The 21,414-nt window shown below is 46.2% G+C and overlaps 1 protein-coding gene across 2 annotated transcripts; it reads left to right on the forward strand.

Annotated features, from left to right (window-relative positions):
• The first annotated feature begins 16,041 nt into the window (after window positions 1-16,041).
• On the forward strand, window positions 16,042-21,277 carry AMIGO1 (adhesion molecule with Ig like domain 1). Of its 2 annotated transcripts, none has more exons than XM_036916678.2 (2): window positions 16,042-16,181; window positions 16,607-21,277. In XM_036916678.2, exon 2 carries the CDS (start codon window positions 16,671-16,673, stop codon window positions 18,150-18,152), a length of 1,482 nt encoding a protein of 493 aa, XP_036772573.2. In that variant the 5' UTR covers window positions 16,042-16,181; window positions 16,607-16,670; the 3' UTR covers window positions 18,153-21,277. The 2 variants fall into 2 exon arrangements, with proteins under 2 accessions (XP_036772573.2, XP_036772574.2); XM_036916679.2 differs by having other exon boundaries at window positions 16,053-16,181; window positions 16,664-21,277.
• Window positions 21,278-21,414: the final 137 nt, after the last annotated feature.

Here is a 21,414-nt window from a genome sequence, read left to right on the forward strand (position 1 = left end):
GTTCTATATTGAGTTCTAATACAGCCCCTAGGTCTCCTGGGCACATGTCCTCAGGCCACTGGTGGAAGCTTCACTGGGCTCCCCCTACCCTGCCTTCACCCCCACCCAGAGCCCCTCCACAGGAAACAGCACCAATTTCTGGAAGTCCTATTGTTCCTGGCTGCTGGGTTCCTGGGTAGTTTTTCTACATCTGATCAGAGGCCAGGCTGTGCACAGTGCCCTCTGCTTCCAAAGCCATCCACCATAGCATCCATTTCCAGAATCAGCAGTGAATAGCGCATGGGTGTCAGAAGGCCTGGATTCTAAAATTGAGTTCCTTCCAGGCCAGGCTCCAGCCCTGAAGAGCCAGCAGATTGATATAACTAGAAATACAGAAAAGCAGAAGGGTCCTTACAATTTATTCTTCCCTTTGCAGATGGGGAATGTGTCCCAGTAGGACAAGTGATTTGCTCAAGGATACCCAGCTGGTTAGAGGCAGATTCTAGACGGGTTTGCCAATCCCAGGTGGTTGGTATTGGTTCCATTCTACCCCATGGCCTTGGCTCTAAGTTCCACAAGCCACTGGTGAGGGACACCCATCCAGCATGTTCCAACACACACACAACAAACTGATCCCTAACACACCCAGAGCACACTCTCTTTCTCAGAACTCAGAGGGGACCCAGGGCCCATCTGAATGCTCACTGCCCATACCACTGCTACCAGAAGTAACCCCTTCTCCCGTGAGCCTCTGCCAGGGCAGGAACAGTGCTACTCAAGGGAATGAGCAGAGACCGGTTGGGCTCTGCTGTGTCTGATGTTGATCTGTCTGCCTGCCTGGGTCCAAGAGGTGCTTAGAGCAGAGGGAGCCTAGTGATAACCTGGCGTTGCTGGAACTCTCTCCAGCCTGATTCATGAGGATGGAGCAAATCAAGAGAAAGTAAGTACAGTTGACCCCTGGACAGCTCAGGGGCTAGGGACACCAATTCCTGTGCAGTCAAAAAACCATGTGTCACTTTTGACTCCCCAAAAACTTAACTACTAAAACTACTAACAGCCTACTGTTTACTAGAAGCCTTACCAATAACATACAGAATTAACACATATTTTGTATGTGTATAATATACTCTATTCTTACAATAAAGTAAGCTAGAGAAAAGAAGATCTTTTTCAAATTGTTGCAAATCTTCAAAAATTTTCCAATATATTTAATGAAAATGATCTGTGTACAAGTGGACCTGTGCAGTCCAAACCTGTATTGTTCAAGGGTCAACTGTATTGTCCTGACATTTTGAGAAAAGAAATGTCTACACGGATTATAAGATGACAGAGCAACTCGTATGGGAATCAGAGGGGCACTGAGGTCCTGGGACCAGCTTCCCTAGGCCATTGGCTGGAGTGGCTCATCCTCATCTTCTCTTTGCTCCAGAGTGACAGCCTCAAGCAGGAGGGGTGAAGATATTGAGCCCTATGGCTTTAGCTGGAATGCGCTGGGGAAGGGGTGGTGGCCAGACAGCTTGGAGAGTGAACCCTAGCACACAGTGCTTCCCAGGGGAGAGTTTGGCAGAGAGCTCAGAGCAGCCAAGGGCACAGGAAGCAGAGCCCCAGGCAGGAGAGAGGCCCTGGAAAGGGAAGGAGAAAGGTGCTAGCAACAGACCCTCTCCCCTTGGTGCCTGTGGTGAGGAGGGCCATAGAGTCCTGGCTTGATGTCCTATCCATGCCATTTATTAGCTCTGGGACTGGGACAATTCCTGGCCTCTTGGACCAGTAGACTTTCCTGGTCTGTGGAAAGATACAGAGAGCAATATTTGCCTCACAGATTGTTGTAGTTCTCAGGCTCCCATGAGGGAAAGTCGGTGAGAAGCTTTGGAAAATGTACACACAGGAATGATGATTTTTATTCTCCCCATGTCGCTAGCAGCTCATCTGTGCTGCGTGGCATTAGGACCTGAGTCCTAAGTTGCCCAAGAATGGTTGGCATTGTAACGTTGCACACACAAGTGTTTTTGTCAGGAGTGACAGAAGCAAAGAGGTTTTCCTTCTAGAAGGGACTACCCAGGGCCCGCTAGCAGATGTTTGTGAATCTGAAACAGCGTTCATCAGTCCCCACAGGGTCTCTCTGCTCACACAGAAGGCACCTAAAATGAGGCTTCCAGGTTGTGTGTGGACACAGAAACGCATCAGGGCAATCCCTAATGGCTTGGCCATCAACTGACCCCTTTCCTAGGTGCCAGGCCTCCTCAGTTCCCTGTTCACTGAGGGAGAAATTGCTTTGAGAATAACAACATTACAATGGTAACTGAGTAAAGAACTGAGAGATGTCAGGAAGGAAGGGACAGTGTGCCTGCATTACCTACAGTTTTTTCAGAAAAAGAAGATACTGTTAATTTATATTTGGCATCATGTTTGATGACTTTCAAAGGACTGTCAAATACATTTTTATTTAAGCCACATGGCACTCTTATGAGATGTATACATACTATTATCTGAGGCTCCAAGAGGTGAAGTGCCTTTTTCCAGATCACCCAACTGGTGGATGACAAGATCAAGACCCAGTCTAATTCCTTTACCCTGAATCCTGTCCACTTCCTATGACACTCACTGCTTCTCCCCTCCTGTTAACTTTCAGTTCTCACCAAGTGTCTCACCTGCTGAGCCCAGACACAAAGGTGTTCTGTGTGCTGTATTGCTATTATATACTATATACTACCATATTCCATGACCATTCTTAACTTTTTATTTTGAAATGATTTCAAGTTTACAGAAAAGTTGCAAGAAGGGTACAAAGAACTTTTGTGTACCTTCACTGAGTTCCTCAATTTGTTTTATATTTCAATTTTACCGAACTTACCTCAGTGCAAGCATGCCTCCTTCCCTTCCCTCCCTCCCCCTGTATACATATATATGTAATTTCTGATCCAATGTAGAGAGAGTTACAGACATGATGCCCCATTAGTGCTTAACACTTCAGTGTGTATTTCCTAAAAACAAGGACATTTTCTCACGTAACCACAGTATAACATCATCATCAGGAAACCAATGTTGATACAAAACTACCATCTAATCCAGAAACCCCATTCAAATGTCACTGACAGTCCTGATAGCATTGTGTATAGGCTCCAAGCCAGGCATGTTGCATTAAGTTGTCTTGTCTTTTTAGGCTCCTTTGATCTAGAACAGTCCCTCAGTCTTTCCTTGCCCTTTGTGATCTCGATAATTTTGAAGGATACAGTTGCTGTTTCGTAGAATTGTCCCTCAGTTTGGGTCAGGCTGCTGGTTCCTTATGAGTAGATTCAAGTTGCATGTTTTTGTCAGGAATGCTGCAGAAGTAACACCATCTTCTCAGTTCCTTTCCACAAGAGGCACACAATGTTGTTTTATCCTGTTTCAGGGATGTTAACTTTTATCCTTTGGTTAACATGATGTCAGCCAAGTTTCTCCACTGTAAAGTCAATCAATAAGTATCGTGTACTCAACAATTAGTAAGTATTTGTGGGGAGATACTTTGAAACTGTTGTAAATATCACATTCTTCATCAAACTCTCCCAGAACTTTTACCACCCATGGATGATGGTTGCCTAAATCATTTATTACTATGATGACTGCCAAACGGCAATTTTAAATTTCATCTTTTTTTATATTTATCATTTGGCATTTTAATGTACAGTAATGGCTTCCCTTTTCCCCATTTATTTATTTATATCTGTATTAACTCATCCATTCCTCTTTTATTCAGTGAGTTGCCAACCTAATACTACAATTATTTATTTTTATGCCTAAACGGTCCCAGACTTGGCCTGTGGGTACCCATTCAAGTTGGATTCTGTATCCTTTTGACATGTCCCCATTATTCATTGAGTACTTCCTTACTTTCTAGCACAAGAAGATGCTGTAGGCTCATCTGCTAATCTCTAGGCTGATCAGTCTTGGTTCCTTTTAGTGGAAAATGGTATTTAAAAGCCAAGATCTGGGTGCTTGGTGTGCTCACTGCTTTGGGATATCATTGCTTCTATGACTTCTCAGCAGACAAAGCTAGAAATATATATGTAAACACACACTCACATCTATATTTGTCTATATTAAAAACATGAGCTCAAACTAGTTACCCTAATTCTGATCTAATACCACAGGATTTATTTCCTTTCCATAAATACAATTAATTTAATTAATCCTGAGAAATATGGCTCCTATTATCCTCAATATATTCTCTATTTCCTAATTCTTCTACTTGCAATCAGTTTCCTAATCACACAACCCATCTTCTCTGACAAATATGCTAGTTTCTAGTTAGGCCAGCTAAATCTTGGCTCCAGCCTTACTGACCACACCAGTTGTACTGGCTGAATCCTCCATGCAGATCAAAAGAAAAGAGAAGAGGAAGGGCACATTCTATATATTTTTTTTAAGGATTGGATTTACTGAAGAGTTCATCTTTATCACACATTGAAATCAGTTCCGTCATTTAGACACTTGTCCTATAACCAAAGATATCTGTTCCAATAACAGAATTTTCATTGTTTCTAATAGGGTAATAGTATTTATGAAGCTATTTCTAGAGTAATATGAAAAACAGTGTGTATGTGTGTGTGTGTGCGTGCGTGTGTGTGCGTGTATGTGCTCATTCATTCTAATTTTTAAAGCTTTCTCATAATCTATTTTCTTATTTTTATATTCATGCTAACTTTATGGAGATGACAAAGTAGAAGCCCTTCACTCTACTAATAAATTCAGAAACAAATTTTCAGTGAAGGTATTCAGAGACTGGTTGTTTACCAAACCATTTCCTTTTACCTTCTGGGTACATAGCTTGACTACATTTCCCAGCATGCCCTGAAGTCAGGTGTGGTCATATAGTTGAGTTCCGGCCAGTGGAATGTGGGCAGAATTGAAGACCACCACTTCCAGACCCGGCCTATAAGACCTTCCACACAAGTCTACATGTTCTCTGTCTCTTCCCCTATCAGCCAAATGAATACAGAGGCTCCAGTAGAGGATTCCAGAGCCCGTAGCTGTCAGCAACACCACAAGATGGACAGTGCTGGATCCCTGACCACCCTTTGGGAAGCTATCAGCTAAACATCTGCATCAAACTGTTGCGTGAGTGAGAATTCAACTTCTATTGTGATAAGCCATTGAGACTTGTGGGGTTTTAGTCACATCAATTAGCTCATCTTAATTAATACAGAAAATAAATGAACTGTCCAAGTTTACCCTTTAGAAGTGATAATGCCTAATGTTGAAAGTGACCTTTGGATCCCAACCTGATGGCTCTTTCCATCAAATCAGACCAGGGAGCATGCACTTGATGCCTTGGAACTCTGTAACCCTATCTTTCAGAACCTTCACTGTTCTAAAAGTGATATTTTCCTCCTTTGGCCAAGTATACCATTTGCCCCCTCCTTTCTCCCTTTCCTTTTCCCACAGGGACCATAGCCCAGGTTTGCTCCTGTGGACTCATCTTCATCAGCTGAAAACAACTGGTTTGTCTACACTTGACCTCTGGCAGAGGGAGACTTACGCTGCAGAGATGAGCATCTCCAGGGAAAGGGGGCGGCTGTTCAGGTCCCACAAGCGGACTCTGCATTTGGTGTGGAGATGGTGACAGAGCCTGCTGTCTGGGAATGGGCAAAAATGCCTGGGGGCAGGGGTGGGGAGGAGTTAATTTCCTCCTAAGAACACAGTGGGCCAGCAGCAGTTGCTGGTCACTCCCACATCCTGGTTTTTCTTAGCCTGATAATTACTGATTTGGCAAGTTAGCATAGCTCAGGCTGATAGAAACTTAAAATTTCCAGAAGAGGATATTCCTCACCCTTCTCCCTCCAAGCAAGAGAAGTTTTCAAGACTGAGAGAGTTAAAGAAACCAGGTAAAGTGGGAAGGGAAGGTGGGAAACAATGCCGTTATATGGGGGAAAGAAAAACTAGGCCTGGAGATGTGAAGGCAAGAGGCATCACAGGAGCTTTCCTAATATCACAGTCTAAATTCAGAGTTAGAGTCACAAAGTCATATTTCTAGAGTTAGGCAAAGTGCCAAGGTTTGTCTAACCTTTATTTCATAGGGAAATGCCTAACCCTCATTTCACAGAGAGGGAATCAAGGACCAGCGCGGGGAAGGAGCATGTCCAAGATCAAAGAGGTATCAGAGGTCGAACTAGAACCCGGACCTCTTAGGTTCTGGACTAGTGCTCTGTACTTTTCTACTCTGCTTGCAGGTCTGCTGGGAACCACTCCATTCAAACAGTTGGAGTAGTAGATGTAATTAGGATACTAAGTGCTGGGAAGTGTGGTCCCTGAGGACCCATCTCTCTATGACCTTGGCCAACCCCCAAGCCTCCCTGAAAGCCTTTCTACTGCTTCTCTGAGAAGCCAGCTCCCATCACCCGCTAGGGGCTGACATAAACAGTCTGTCTGGGGTGCGTCTCTCAATTCTGAGGCAGAGCAGGAGTGGGAACAACTCCACTTAGAACTCCAGGGCATCTGGGAAGGGAAAGTGTCTTCAGACTGGAAAGGCATGGAAATTTCCCTGAACCCAGAAGCATGCTTGGAATAGTATCAACTGCAGCATCACCACTCCAGCCTGGCCTTGTTAGTGAGCAAGCCACAATCAGGAGATAATTAGCTTGCTGTTATTTATTCCCCGCACTAATCAGCAGCCCACTGCCTGCAGAGTGGAGAGGGCTCCCGCCCTCAGAGCAGCAGGGGTTCTTGGGGGCCTTTAGTTACGAGCCAGGAAATAAGGAGCAGAAGACAAAGGGCTGGGATGTGGGAAAGAAGGAGGAAGAGACCCAACCACAGGACCCAGGCACAGCAGGCTTCTGCACAGTGCGCTGATCCCTGGGGAGAGGTGGCCCTGGGATCACCAGGAGCGCCAGGCCCTTCTCTTCATTTTCTTTGTATTGGGCTGTGGTCAGTAGGGGGCGGCTGGCCTTCAGTCCCTGTTCTGCCTCACTGCAGTCAAATTGCCTTTTTCCAAGGTGACTCTCAAAAAAAGATGACATTCATCAAAGCCTGCCAAGGGGTGACCTTGGTGGGAGGGAGAGAGGGCGGTGTCTGTCTGTGGAAGCAGGCAAAGAAAAGGAGGAAAACCTGGAGGGAAGGAAAGGCTTTCAAACCTCAGAATTGTTGCAACAGTCATGGGGAGATGGCTGTAGGCTTGAGGACAGCCACTCCCTGCTCAGCTGCACATCCTCATCAGCACATTCTCACTGGCGGTCCCTCTTTCCAGCCCAAACACTAGACTAAAGGTGCTCTATTTAAATAACAATCTCTGGGAAGGGCTCAGACCTGTGACTTGATAACTTTGTGAAATATAGAACCTTAGGATCAGTAGCAGCTTTAGAATTTCTAGATAGGACAGGCTAAGAGGCTGCCATTTGGTTAGAAGGTGGGGAGTGAGGGGAGCTGGAAGATATGTCCTGAAGCTGTGTTTGTATAGCAAGTACCCTGGTCTTTTACATCTATTATACATTTGTTTGGAATCCCATGGATTAAAGCCCTCCCAAGTCACTTCTTAGCTCCACCACTGCATAGGATGCCAGAGTTGGTTGAGGATTTAGGGGTCATCTGATCAACCTCTGGCCCCACCCAGCACTCTTCCACGAGTTTGCTCCTTTCTCTTCTCTGGCTTCCTAAGTCCTGTACACATGGACTCTTATGTCACCTGCACCATGCATTGTGATCTCCTGTGTGTCGGTTCCCCTCACCACACCAAACCATGGCACTTGAAAACAAGGCAGTTTCTTACATGTCTGTCTTTGTGTTTCACTCTCCTGCCTCTAACCACTCACAGGAGTTCTTGCTATATGTGAATGTGTGTATGTGCACTTGAATGAATGAACAAACAGTGAAGGGACATCTGTGCAAAGGAGTCACTCAGCGCCTGTTTGAAAGCTTGCTGGGATGTGGAGCTCATTACTTCAAGATGGAGAAGACCCATTATGGGACAGTTGAAATGTCAGATGTTTCTGTACATGGAATGGAAATCTGTCGTTCTGACACTTCTACCCAACAGAATAGTTCTTCCTTTTAGAGGCCCAGAGGAACAGAGGTCCTCAACCTAAGATTCCATGGATAAGCCTTATGAGATCCCTGCCCCCAAGATATGTGTATAAAATTGTGTGTGTCTACCCATGTGCTTAGGGAAGGGAATCCAGTGGTCTCACAAAAGTGTCTATATCATCAAATTTTAGAGCCACACTTCATTTGTTTATTCCCTCTTCCTAAAAAAATGTATACTAGACAAACCAAGAGGCCCCAAAATGCTTACTTTAAGTTTTAGATTTTCAATCTTTACTTTTCTAAAGAAAGCAGATCCCCAAGTTGTAATGTATTGTGAGCAAAACTAACTGCTACTCTAACCACAGATGATTGAATGGGGATTAATTCTCACATACTCAAGTCAACCATGTATAGGAGGCATATACAGGAGGTGAAAGGAAAGGGCTTGATAGGAAATTTGCTTAAAAGGGTACTGCATATTGGATGGTAGCAAGCTGACTCATTCAAAGCCTCTTATTGGCTTATTAGGGAAGCAAACAGCCTAGTAGTACCCACACACAGTAGGTAACTTTTGGGTTGTAAGCCTCTTTCTGCCATTTCAAACCTTCATTTCAATTCTTCAAGTCTTGGAAACACGAAGCCCACAGTGACTACAGCTAATAAGACAACTCCCTAGCTACAGTAAACCTCTCTTCCTGAAACCTCGTAGGTATGACTGTTCTTTGTTGTTCCAGAGATTCTGACTAATAACATAACCCTTCAAATTTTGGAAGTGCTTATTATGACCTCCTCCTAAAGCAAAAGATCCTCATTGTTAAGTCATCCCTCATATATGAACTACCAAAGTATTCACATACATTCTCATTTAATCCTCACAAAAATCCTATAGTAGTGGTCCTCAAATTTGGGGGTACAGATTATTACTTGGTTCACCTTAAGTACAGATTCCCAAGCCCCGTCTCTGGAGGTTCTAAGCAAGTCTGGGGTGGGCCTTGAAATCCTCTTTTTAAATAAGTTCTTTGGAGATTTTGATGTAGGCAGTCTGAGGCCCACACAAGCATACTGCTCTAAAGGGGCATGTTTCCCAACTTCCCTGATGACCAAAATCTTGCCAGCCTTTTCCCATGAGGGTTCTGATTCCATGAATCAGGAGCTCTGGAATTTGTACTTTTAACAGGGCAGGTATTGTAACTTCCATTTAATATGTGAGAAAACTGAGATCCAGAGTAATTTATCCAGTCATACAGCCAATTGATAACTGAGGTGAGATTAGAATCCAGCTGTACTGATGCTCAGTCCAATACTCTTCCTACTGGGCCACAAAGGCCATACATAGAATCCTGAACATAACAGGCAGTTGATAGATGTTTGTTAAATTGAATAGAATCCACATACTTCATGGTCCTAGAGGGAAGAAATTATTTCTAAAGCATATTTACATCCCATTCCACCCGGCCTCACTGCAAGGTATTTAACACAGTGATCTGCCTTAGGGGCTCAACAGATGTTTGTGAGAGGATGCATTGTGATGAGTGCTGAACTATGTACTCTTCCATCAGCTAACTTTGGCTGTGCTCCAGATTGCAAATGAGCTGCCCAGAACTATACTCCAGTTATGGTCTGACCCAGACTGCTTACAGCAGGAGCTCCTTTGCCCATGATTTTCAAGGAACTGCTGCCTGCTCCAGGAAGCCAGACCACGCCCTTCGTGCTGGGCTTGTATGTGCCTTAATGGAACTAATAGGAACTGATTGCTCTATTACTGAACCTCCTCACTCCTTCAGCCCCTCTTGCAGCTTCCTAATCCTATCTTCCCATTCATCAACACGCATTGGAATTGGGTCCGGGAACCTGAAAGGAGTAATACTATTACTGCTGTGTATACTGTTACTGCTGTATAATACTATTGTGTGAAGAAGAAAAAAACACTACACCCTGGTCTTAATGCCATTATGTGTGCAAATTACCTTGCACAATTGTCTGCCTTGTTTTCACTCGCTAGGGTATTGCCTCGTTTGGAGCAATAATTCACATTTTCAAGCTCTCCTTCTCTGCCCTTTTACAATTTAAAAATACTCTTGCATTTTGTGGAGATTCGTCCCCCACCCCCAGCAGTGTTATCACTACCAGCACCGTTTTTTGTAGCTCTGGAGTATCTCCAGAAAGAGGAGATTCTAGAATAAAGTTATCTCTAGGAGGCTTAGCAATCAAGATGAGTCCTTTGTTAAGTATTCCTAAAGGGCTGCAATTTAAGGCTTAATGCAAGGTTGAGCCCTTTTTATACCCAGCAGTTCACCCACGTACCGATTCTCTGAAGCTGCTCAGTCCAGAGGATTTCTGCTGCCATCTCCCTACTCCTGCTTCCATAAGCCATCACTTATTTCACTGACTCATTTAACCTTTTAACTTGTCCTTTAGCATACTTGTCTATTATTACTGTCCAGGAGGCAAATATTTCCTCTTTTGGACAACATTTGACACCTTTTTTGCTACTCCTTACCCTTTTCTGCCTAAACCCTGCACATTTCCTGGAAGCTCCATTTGACCTGCAGAAACTACCAGAACAGAGCTATTAACTAGGGGCAGAAGAGGAATCACCGATGTATTAGAGGGGTGCCATGACGCCTTCTGGAGTTTAGGCTCCTCAGTTTGTCAAACAAATCTGAAGGCACCTTGTTCAATCTTTAGCTCATGTTCTTGGTTAGGGTCATTCTGCTTCCACAGAGGTGATCATTCCTAGTGGCTAAATCACAGACACTTTCTTGACTTTTGACACCCACATATGGGCATCTCAGAATAGTCTAGGACTGAATCATCTGATAGATGTGTCTTTAAAATATTACTGACAAGTAAATTCATGGCTCAAAATGTTCTTTCAGCCTTTAGGAGTGGGGGAGTCCACCAACACAGACAACCTGAAGCTGACCAGACGTCCTGAAGATGGAAGACTTTGGTTCAAAAGCATTGTTACAAATAAGACTCTCCTGGAGGTCCTGCCATGTGAGCCTTGATAACCAGGAGGTCCTCCAAAAGGAGCTCAATATTTTTTTCATAAGAAGTTTTGTCATAAGCCTGAAAATATATTTTTCTTTACATGCAATCCTCTCTTTTTATTTCTAATGGCTTTTTTTCTAAAATTAAATTCTAACTGATGTGAGGCTTCTCTGCTAATTCCTATCATATGAATCCTTAACTAGTTTGTATTGTATTTGGAAAGCTAATAATCCAGTTTAGGAAATCAGTCCTTTTATTTGGGGATTATAGTTAAACTAAATAGTTAAGGGTTTTTTTCCCTTAACTAAGGCCATTTGGCTAACTCTTTGGCTTAATAAATCTTCTTCCTCTAATCATACTTTTTGAGTCCTTACCTATTTGTTTTTGTTTGGAGTTTCTTTTCTTCAACCACTTATACTGTCCTTAGCTGATTTTCAGGCTAATCGTAATGTTAGCTGGTCTAGCCCATACCTATAATGAGAAAGGTTTAGACTACCAGTGCTGGAAGATACCTTAGCAGTCAGATTCACAAGCTGACTCCTGGCAGAGCTGAGTTAACCTGGAATGTAGCTTTGTGGCTAAGAGCATAGTCTCTGGAGCCAGTCTTCTTGGAATCAAATCCTGGCTCTGCATTCACTATATGACTTCAGTTCCTTAACCTGTGAAGTGAGTGTAATGAGAATACCTACCTAATGGGGTTATTGTGAGGATTTAATGGGTTCATGTATCTAACCAAGCACTCTATGAATGTGGGGAAGTAGCAGTGGGCCATGGCCTTCATCCTTGTTCAGTGTTTTTTCCAATGCAACATACCATGACATTTCCTGTGCTTCTGACCTACTGCCTACAAACTGGAGGTTCCCACAACCTCCCCCTTGGGCTCAATTAATTTGCTAGAGTGGCTAGTAGAACGCACTGGAAAACACTTATGTTTACCAGTTTTATAAAGGATTCCATAAAGGATACAAGTTATTAGCCAGATGAAGATATAAACAGGGCAAGGTCCCAAATAAAGGAGCTTCTATCCTTTGGAGCTTAGAGCCTGGCTTGGGGGCACCTGGAGGCATTCTGGTTCCTCCAGTTTGGAAGCTCTCTCAGACACAGAAGCATGATCTGAGAGAAAGAGAGACAGAGAGATGAGCTCTTCTCAAGAGTTTTTGTGAGGCCTTCAGTGCATAATCATGATTGACTAAATTATTGACCATTGGCTGATTCATTCTCCAACCCCTGTCCCTTGGATGGGGTCCAAAAGTCTCTCATTAACATGACAAGAAACCCATTTCACCTTTAAGACTCTGCAGTGTTTTCAGGAACTGTGGATGAAGGCCAAATATACACAGGAAATATGTATTTCTTATGACTCACTATATCACACAAAGGATCTCCTAACTCTCATGGAGAAAACTAGATAAACTAAAAAGGTAACACTTATAAATGATAAAGCACATTCACAACTGTTAGCTCATTTGATACCCTAAATAATCCCATGAAGTAAGCTCAGGTGCTATTATTGTTCCCATTGTACAGGTAATGGAATGAGATTTAGTGGAACAATGTGAAATACCCCAAGTTACATAGCCAGTATACAGCTGTGACTTGTCCAGATCCAAACCCTATGCTCCACCCTTACTCCTACACCAGGTAAAGAAACTAACATATAATAAATATGCTGATTTAATGCAACGATTAATTAATGAATTAATTCAACAAACACATTTGGAATGCCTATTAAGAGCAAGATCCTGGGCAAATCCCTGCTCTCAAGGAGCTTATAGTCTAATGGGGAAGCAGATACATAAACAGACAAAATAGAAGATGAAAAGTTCTAAAGGACATATATAGAGTGTGAAATGGAATCACAGAAAGGAATACCTATGTGTGCCCAGCAAATTAGACTACATTGTCCTACTGAAGGGTGGCCAGCCTCATGGAGTCTTTAAAAAGGAGGCAAAAGGTAGGTTCTTCATAGGGTGTCTTCCTCCAGTATTCTCCAACTCTGATTTTAATGCCCAGTACTAGTTATTGAGAAAGAATAAAATACTTCTAGTATAGAGAAAAGCAGTTCATCCTTTCTCATAACCTGGTAGACATATCCACCTTCTTTTGCACAAATGCTGAGCTGACCAAAAAGCATTCCAGATTGTGTTTAGGAACACTGGATTGGTCCAGTTCAGCAAGAGGAAATAAATAACCATTACAAATAACCAGTTGCTATTTATCCTGCCAAGGTCCTCTTTTTGTTATGAATTAATGGATAGCTGCTCTGGTCTAGAAAGTAACTGTGGGAGAATTACCTTGAGTCAATGGAAATTTCCATGATTATATTCGTGGGGTAGCTAGCCACATGTCGGTATTGAACATTTGAAATGTGGCAGGGAAATTGGGGAAGTGATTTATGTTATTTAATTTTAATTAATTTAAATAGCCACATGTAGCTAGTGGCTACCAATTTGGACAGCACAGCTCTAAACCCTTGCTATTCAAACAGTGGTCTGTGGACCAGCAGGGTCTGCAACACCTTATTAAGCTTGTTAGAAAGGTAGAATCTCAGGCCCCAGCTAGACCTACTGCTTCAGAATCTGCATGTTAACAAGATCCCCGGGTGATCTATGTGCATATTAAAATTTGAAAATGGTGTGATGAGCTGGAAAAAAAAGGGATGGACTGAGCACCATATCTATGGTGACTTCTCCAAATTACAGACAACCGCATTAGAAACTGGTGTCCCATGAATAAGGGGCCTTCTTTTTTTAATCTGTCTTTCCTCCATCCTTTAAATATAGCAGAAAGGATATGGGGGTGGGGGTGGGGGGAGGGAAGAGAATGTGTTCCTCAGGAACACCTATATGAAATAAAATGATGGAATTTCCTTGATAATTATTGAATATGGTTGTTGGATATAGGGAGAGTTCATTGTACTATTTTCTCTACTTTTGTATATGTTTGCAATGTTTCAAAATTTAAAAATAGATGCAATTTCAGAGATGATGTCTGTGAGATAGCCAGTCTCCAAAATGACCTTAATGCTCCTCTCCTCCTGGTATTCATGACTCTGTATAGTCATAAATCCTTCCATAGAGTTAGTCCATGTGACCAAAGTGGAGGTGACACTTGGGACCTGGGAAAGCTAGATCACTGTGATGTCTGCCTTGCTGTCTCTTGGATCTTTTGCTCTAAGGGAAGTCAGCTACCATGCTGTGAGGACACTCAACCAGTCTTGTGGAAATGTCTTTATGGAGAGAAGCCAAGGCCTCCTATCAATAGTCAGCCATATATGTGAACCATGTACATGAGCATGAGCCTCTGTGGAGGTTGATTCTCTGGCCTCCAGTCAAACCTTCCAGTGACTGGAGCTCCACTGACTGACGACGGCAACTGTGTGAGAGACCTCCAAGCCAGAACTGCCTGTCAAGCCATGCCTCAATTTCTGATCAACAGAAACTGAGGAAGACAAAAATGTATGTTGTTTTATTAAGCCACTGAGTTTTGGGGTATTTATCATGCAGCAACAGAGAACTGATGCAATTTCAGGATTTCCCGCTCCCTGAATACTCTCCCCACCTTCTCACTGATGTCTGACATGAATAGGAAAAGACCTTTCCACACTGTGCATAAAGTTAACATGCTAATACCTCTTTGAAGAGAGAATACATTCACTTAAATTCATGGTAAAACATATGTGACAGATATAAATCATTTCTTTTTAAAACTCTTAGCAGGCTAACCCATTGAGACATTAATTTCAGCCTTATTCTTGATGTTTAAAAGACTAGAAAGAATAAAAAAGTAATTTCTCCCTCAGGGTCTACCATCCCAAGAATAGCTAAAGTCTTGAATTATAAGATCTAGGCTCCTCTTACAACCTCCTCCCCCTTTTCCCAACACCCAACAAAACACATGGGTCAACCGCATCTTGGTGTTTCAAGGACCACCCTAAAGAAGATGCCTCCCCACTCCCACCCCCACTTTATCTTGAGGATTAGGTAATAGAGAATTGGGTAATATGCTGGAATTGCTCCATAAGGGCAAGGGAAAGAGCTGGTACTGGTTTAGGACGAGGGCAAGTGCCCAGGCCTAAGGAATGAACGACTTCCTCCAGGCTGGAAAGGGTTTTGGAATTTCCTTCCCAATGGAAGAATGAAAGGAAATGGAAACCCGACCCTGGTTTGCATGCAGTCCCTCCCTGTGTGTCTGTGCGTGCGTGCGCGTGTGCGTGTGCGTGTGTGTGTGTGTGTGTGTGTGTGTGTGTCGGAAGGGGGGCAGAGGAGCCTGGTTGGGGGTGTCGGGGTAAAGTAGGAATTGCCTCATGGGGTGTCTGAGGAAGTGGGATCCTGGGTCCTGGACATGCTCCAAAGATCCCGCCTTACCCCCACTGCTGCCCATCTGGTTTGCAGGCTGTGGAGCTGTACCCTTCAGTGGTCATGGAATAGTAGCATCAAGACCGAAAAACAGAAGAAAAAAAGCTCTCCCCCCAATCTTACCCCAAAATTTTGGGACTTCACAGCCCTAGAGAGAGGGGAGGTGGAAGCTCAGAATGCGACTAATGAATTTCCCGCCAACGATGACAGGCGGGAGCTGAGCCAGATTTCTTTAATTTGCTAAATTAAAAGACACGTGACGCTTCTTGCTCCAGAGTCGGTTGCAGCGAATTCACTTCAATTAGACCTACTTTTCCTGAGAGCGGTTTTGGTAGGTAGAAGATGGAGGGTGGGGTTAAGGGAACGGAAGAAGGTGGAGGAAATAAAAGAGGAGCTAAGGAACTAGAGTTCCCCTTGCGCCAGTTGTCGTCACAGGTCCCGGCGCGCGGCCGCGGGTCCGGCTCAGACACAAACACACGCACGTGCGCCCCGCCCCCGCCGCGCGCACGCGCCCCGAGGCTCCGGCGACGGCGACGGGCGCGCGCGCGGTGTTCGCTGCCCCCACGCCGCTCCCTCTGCTCTGATCGGGGCGTCTACCGCTTCCCGCACTGCTCCACGCCGACCCGGACCTGGAGGCGGTGCCGGCGGTCGGTGGGCTCCGGCGGGCGCAGCGGTCGAGGCGGCGGCGCGGGGGAGCGACCCGAGCCCCGCAAGTCCTCTGGAGGCGATGTTGCCAGGCCCGGGCCCCTACGTAAGTCGGGCGCCGCGACAGGCCGGCCGGTGAGACGCCGCCAGGAGAGGCCGCGACGGAGCTCCCGGACCCGCCATGGGCTGAGACACGTCTTCGCCGAGCAGGTGCAGTGACCAGAGGTCCCGAGGGGACCCTCCCCGACAGGCCTGGGGACCATCAACCCCGTCAGGACGTGCCTTGCCCAGGTCGTGCCCTGTTGACCTTCCCTCAGCTCCTCCCCAGAGGCCCTGCCTCCAAACCCGGCCCGTGCAAGCCCTGCGAAACCAACAGTCCCAGACATACGGGGCGTGCCCTTCTCCTACACTCGTGTGACCCCAGCCCAGTATGTGCTTGTACCCACTTCCTCCTCTGCCCCAGTATTTTGAGCACAGTGCTTGGGAACTACCCAGCATCTTTGCCTTTCTCTTCTAGCCCAGTGAGGGTTTGGGGTGGAGGGGAAGAGTCGTCCTTCTCCTCTGAGGCCCTGGTGGCTACAGACCTATCCTATCTGGCAAGCCTGTAGTAAAAGTGACCCTTCCTTACCCACCAGAACATGCCCGGGTGACTCCCTCCCAGATCTTCCTGTGGCCTTCCTTGCCTTCCCTAGTGACACTATGCAACCCCAGCGTGACCTGCGACGCCTTTGGCTCCTGCTGCTGTCCTTGCTCCTGCTCCTCTTTGAGATGGCCAGAGCTGGCCGACCCGTGGTTAGCTGTCCTGCCGCCTGCCTGTGCGCCAGCAATATCCTTAGTTGCTCCAAGCAGCAGCTGCCCAATGTGCCCCACTCCTTGCCCAGCTACACCGCACTGTTAGATCTCAGCCACAACAACCTGAGCCGCCTGCGGGCCGAGTGGACCCCAACACGCCTCACCCAACTGCACTCCCTGCTGCTGAGCCACAACCACCTGAACTTCATCTCCTCGGAGGCCTTTTCCCCGGTACCCAACCTGCGCTACCTGGACCTCTCCTCCAACCAGCTGCGCACACTGGATGAGTTCCTGTTCAGCGAGCTGCAGGCACTGGAGGTGTTGCTGCTCTACAACAACCGCATCGTGGCCGTGGACCGCTGCGCCTTCGATGACATGGCCCAGCTGCAGAAGCTCTACTTGAGCCAGAACCAGATCTCCCGCTTCCCCCTAGAACTGGTCAAGGAAGGAGCCAAGCTACCTAAACTAACACTTCTGGATCTCTCCTCCAACAAACTAAAGAACTTACCATTGCCAGACCTGCAGAAGCTGCCTGCATGGATCAAGAATGGTCTGTACCTACATAACAATCCGCTGCACTGTGACTGTGAGCTCTACCAGCTCTTTTCACACTGGCAGTACCGGCAGCTGAGCTCCGTGATGGACTTTCAGGAGGACTTGTACTGCATGAGCTCCAAGAAGCTGCACAATGTCTTCAACCTGAGTTTCCTCAATTGCAGCGAGTACAAGGAGCATGCCTGGGAGGCCCACCTGGGTGAAACCTTGACCATTAAGTGTGACACCAAGCAACAGGGGATGACCAAGATGTGGATGACACCGAGCAATGAACGGGTGCTAGATAAGGTGGCCAACAGCACAGTGACAGTGTCCAAGGATGGCAGTCTTTATTTCCAGCGTGTGCAGCTTGAGGATGGTGGTGTGTATACCTGCTATGCCATGGGTGAGGCTTTCAATGAGACACTGTCTGTGGAGTTGAAAGTGTATAATTTCACCTTGCACGGGCACCATGACACCCTCAACACAGCCTATACCACCCTAGTGGGCTGTATCCTCAGTGTGGTCCTTGTTCTCATATACCTGTACCTCACCCCTTGCCGCTGCTGGTGCCGGGGTGTCGAGAAGCCTTCCAGCCATCAAGGAGACAGCCTCAGCTCTTCCATGCTTAGTACCACACCCAACCACGACCCTATGGCTGGTGGGGACAAGGATGATGGTTTTGACAGGAGGGTGGCCTTCCTGGAACCTGCGGGACCCGGGCAAGGTCAAAACGGCAAGCTCAAGCCAGGCAACACTCTGCCGGTGCCCAAGGCGACAGGCAAGGGCCAGCGGAGGATGTCAGATCCAGAATCGGTCAGCTCGGTCTTCTCTGATACGCCTATTGTGGTGTGAGCAGGATGGGTTGGTGGGGATGTTCTACCCCAGGAGAGGTAATGCACCCCTGAAGGATATGAGGGGATGGAAGAGAGGGCTGGCTACTCAAGGGAGTGGGTTCCCCTGATCTCAAGGGAATTGGTCATAGGTACAGTAGGCAAGACCCTAAATGGTGTGGCTGCCACGACTTTCAAATAGGGATATATCAATCCTCAGGCAAATGCTGCACTCCTGCCAAAGCCCTGGCAGTTCTCCGTGTGGTGGAGGAAGAGGAGCGTGTCTGAATGAAGAAGGGGTGGGGGGGAAAAGCAGATTCCCTAAACTTTTTCTAGGTCATCCCTAGCTCCTTTAAGAGAAAATCATTTGGAGGAAAAAAAAAAAAAATCACGTGTTTTTTTTTTTTTTTCTATCTCTGCCCACCCACACCAGTGTGTGTTGGGGAGAGCTTCCACAGGAGCCACATTGGGAAAAAACTGCAGTATCTTCTTGGGCCAGGAAGTCACAATTCACAGCTGGGGAAATTGGAAACCTTTGGAAAAATGAGTCAGGAAAAGGCTGAGACATCAATTGATAACATTCCCCAAAGCTACTGTGACTTCCCACTAATGCCCTCCTCTTTCCCAGTGAGCCCTGGGTGGGTGGATCTTTGCAGGAGCCTGGCCTGTTGCCTGTCAGATATGGCAACAATGTGAGATGTGGTATCTGTGTCTTGTCCTGGGACCAGTGGCACAGGAGTACAGCATGAACTGAGGGGTGCATGTCACAGCATAAGTGCCAGCACACAACTTGCAAACGGGGGCTAAACTCCAGATTGGCTAATTCCCTGTTGGTAAAACCCATGGTTAGCATTTGATTCCTAGCACCTGGAGCTAGGACCAGGATGGGAGCTGAAGACAGAGCTTGTATGGGTATCTGTCACAGATGTGGGATGTAGAGCCACTTCACATTAGGAGGAGGGTAAAGCAGCCTCTATTATGTAGCATCCGGCTGGACCTATGTGATTTTCTGTGTATGCCATCTCTTCACTCAGGCTCCTTATCAAGCTTAGGTGGGATTCTGAGTTTTCCCTAATATGCTGCTCTGCAATAGAAGGGGTCCTGGAAAGTCTGGCCCCAGCTGGGTTAGACTGGGCTTGGGGGAGGGGAGCTAGGAGGTATCTTCTCTACGTTGACAAAGTGCCCTGCACCTCTCATACATCTCACCCCAGCAAAGACAAAGCACTGGATTTCATCATCTGAGGGGTTGAAGCTGGGTGGTCTCTGCCCCAGAATGGCAGTTTGGAGTGTGGCCTAGAGTTCTGCCCTCTTCACAAGGTTCTAGGCAGTCTTCAGAGACAGTCAGAGGCACTAAACTTTGGAAGAACAGGCCCAGGCCCATTCCGTCCAAGGCTGCAGAATACATTGGGGATGAAGATAACTGCTCCGTTCAGCTTTTCCCTTTGACTATGTTGCAGGCCCTGGATGCTCTGAGCTCGGGCAAGGGGATAAGGAGGGCAAAGGTGAAAATGATCTCTGACATTGGTCTTTTCAGTCTTTCCCCTTTCTCCCACCAAGTTTCCTGTCCACTGGAAGTTCTCCAGATCTAGTTTCCTGACTTGTTCTTTAGGTTCCAAGAGGTGTCTTTTACGTATGGGTAAGGGCTGCTTATGAGGAGCCTACTAAGATTGGGGAAGGGGATTAGAACTCAACATCTTCCCCTTGTCTGTTCCTGGGATGTCAAGACTGCTGTTCATCCTTTATTAGCAATCTAATTTTGTGCAGAGAGGTGTGGCATTTCCCTCAAGTACTTGCATGCTCATAGGTATGCATGCTCATAGGTATGCATGCACACCAGCACCTTGACTTCCATCAGGACAGGGATTCTTTAGTCCCCACCAGTGTCCACTTTCAGAATGGTTTCCACCTATGTGCACAACTTCATGCACAGTTTTCTTGCCCTGTAGGAGAGACAGTGACCATGCCAGGATCCCCAAATACCAACTCTTGTACTTTAAATTTTTGAACTCCTTGAGGCTTCACCCACATCTCCATGGCTCTGAATAACTTCTCTGCAAAGGCTGGAGTTAGGAGAACCACAGGTTAAAGACCTTGGGAGAAGGGATGATGAGGAGCTAGCTGGTTCTTCAGAGTCCTCAGAAGCCCTGGATTAAAGATAAGATACATGAGAAATAAATGTAGAACTAGGTCAGTGTTGGACCCAGGACACTGGCAGGGGACCAAGCAGCTCTAAGTTACTCTTGTATGTTAACTGCCTTCGTAAGACAGGGGCAGGAGGGAAAGTTGGTTGTATTCCAGAGACTTCTGAGGATTTTGTTATTGGAGCTATAGAAACCAGGACTGCCTCCTCAGACTTCCCGGGGAACCTGGGACAATCTCATTTCCATACTGCAGCTTTCCCTCTAGGCACCACCTAGGCCTCTGAAAATCTTCAAAGTGGATGTCAAATGACATCCTTCTGGTGCATTCTACCTGAGTTCCTGAGGACTAGAAGGGCCCTTGTCTTCGTAAGTCCCACCCAGTTTAGGGAATAAGAGAAGGCCTTGAGGCCCTTAGGTCTCTCTACTGTATCCACTAGGTTGGCCCCTAATCTGAGAGACTGGTAGGTGTGCCTGGCTCTCCCACCAAGAGACTGAACTGAGTAGCTTTTTGCCATAGTTTGTTGACAGAACCCAAAGGTAGCTGTCTACTTGGGGAATTGGGTACTCAGCTTATGTAAGCTCAACTAGAACTCTGTAGAAAACTGCCAGGTCTGGTTATAAGGAAAGGCTGAGAGATCACCCCACCCCCTCCCCTGACCCTGCACTCAAACCAGTCTCCCAGGAAGCAGGTGTCCCTAGAGAAAGAGTATGACAGGGCTCTACAGTCTATGTGATTATGTGTGGTCTTTTTTCTTTGCCTGTATTTATGGGGCTCCTAGGGAGGGGCCAGGAAAACCCCAGCTGGGGAGAGTAAAGCTGACTGATTCCAGTTTTGTGTGTGTTCTTACATCTGTATTTCCTTGTAGCCCTGCTGGCAAGGCGAGCAGGCCTTCCCCCGTCCAGGTCCCTATTCCTCCCGCTTGTGTACATCCAGGCTGGCAAACCTTTGAGCCTCTGGGCTCTGAAAACTAGACAATGATCATTAAACCTGGCTTGAGTCTCTGTTCTGGCCTAGTCTGTGACTGGTTTATTTCTCTTTTCAGCCCCTGTATGTAGGGGGTGGGTGGGTTTCAATGTACCTTAAAAGGGTGTGCCCTGTCTAGGAGAGAATATTTAAATGCTGCTGTAAGGGCACATGTAGAA

This window comes from Manis pentadactyla, chromosome 4 (assembly GCF_030020395.1).
Source record: "Manis pentadactyla isolate mManPen7 chromosome 4, mManPen7.hap1, whole genome shotgun sequence".
Lineage (NCBI taxonomy): Eukaryota > Metazoa > Chordata > Mammalia > Pholidota > Manidae > Manis > Manis pentadactyla.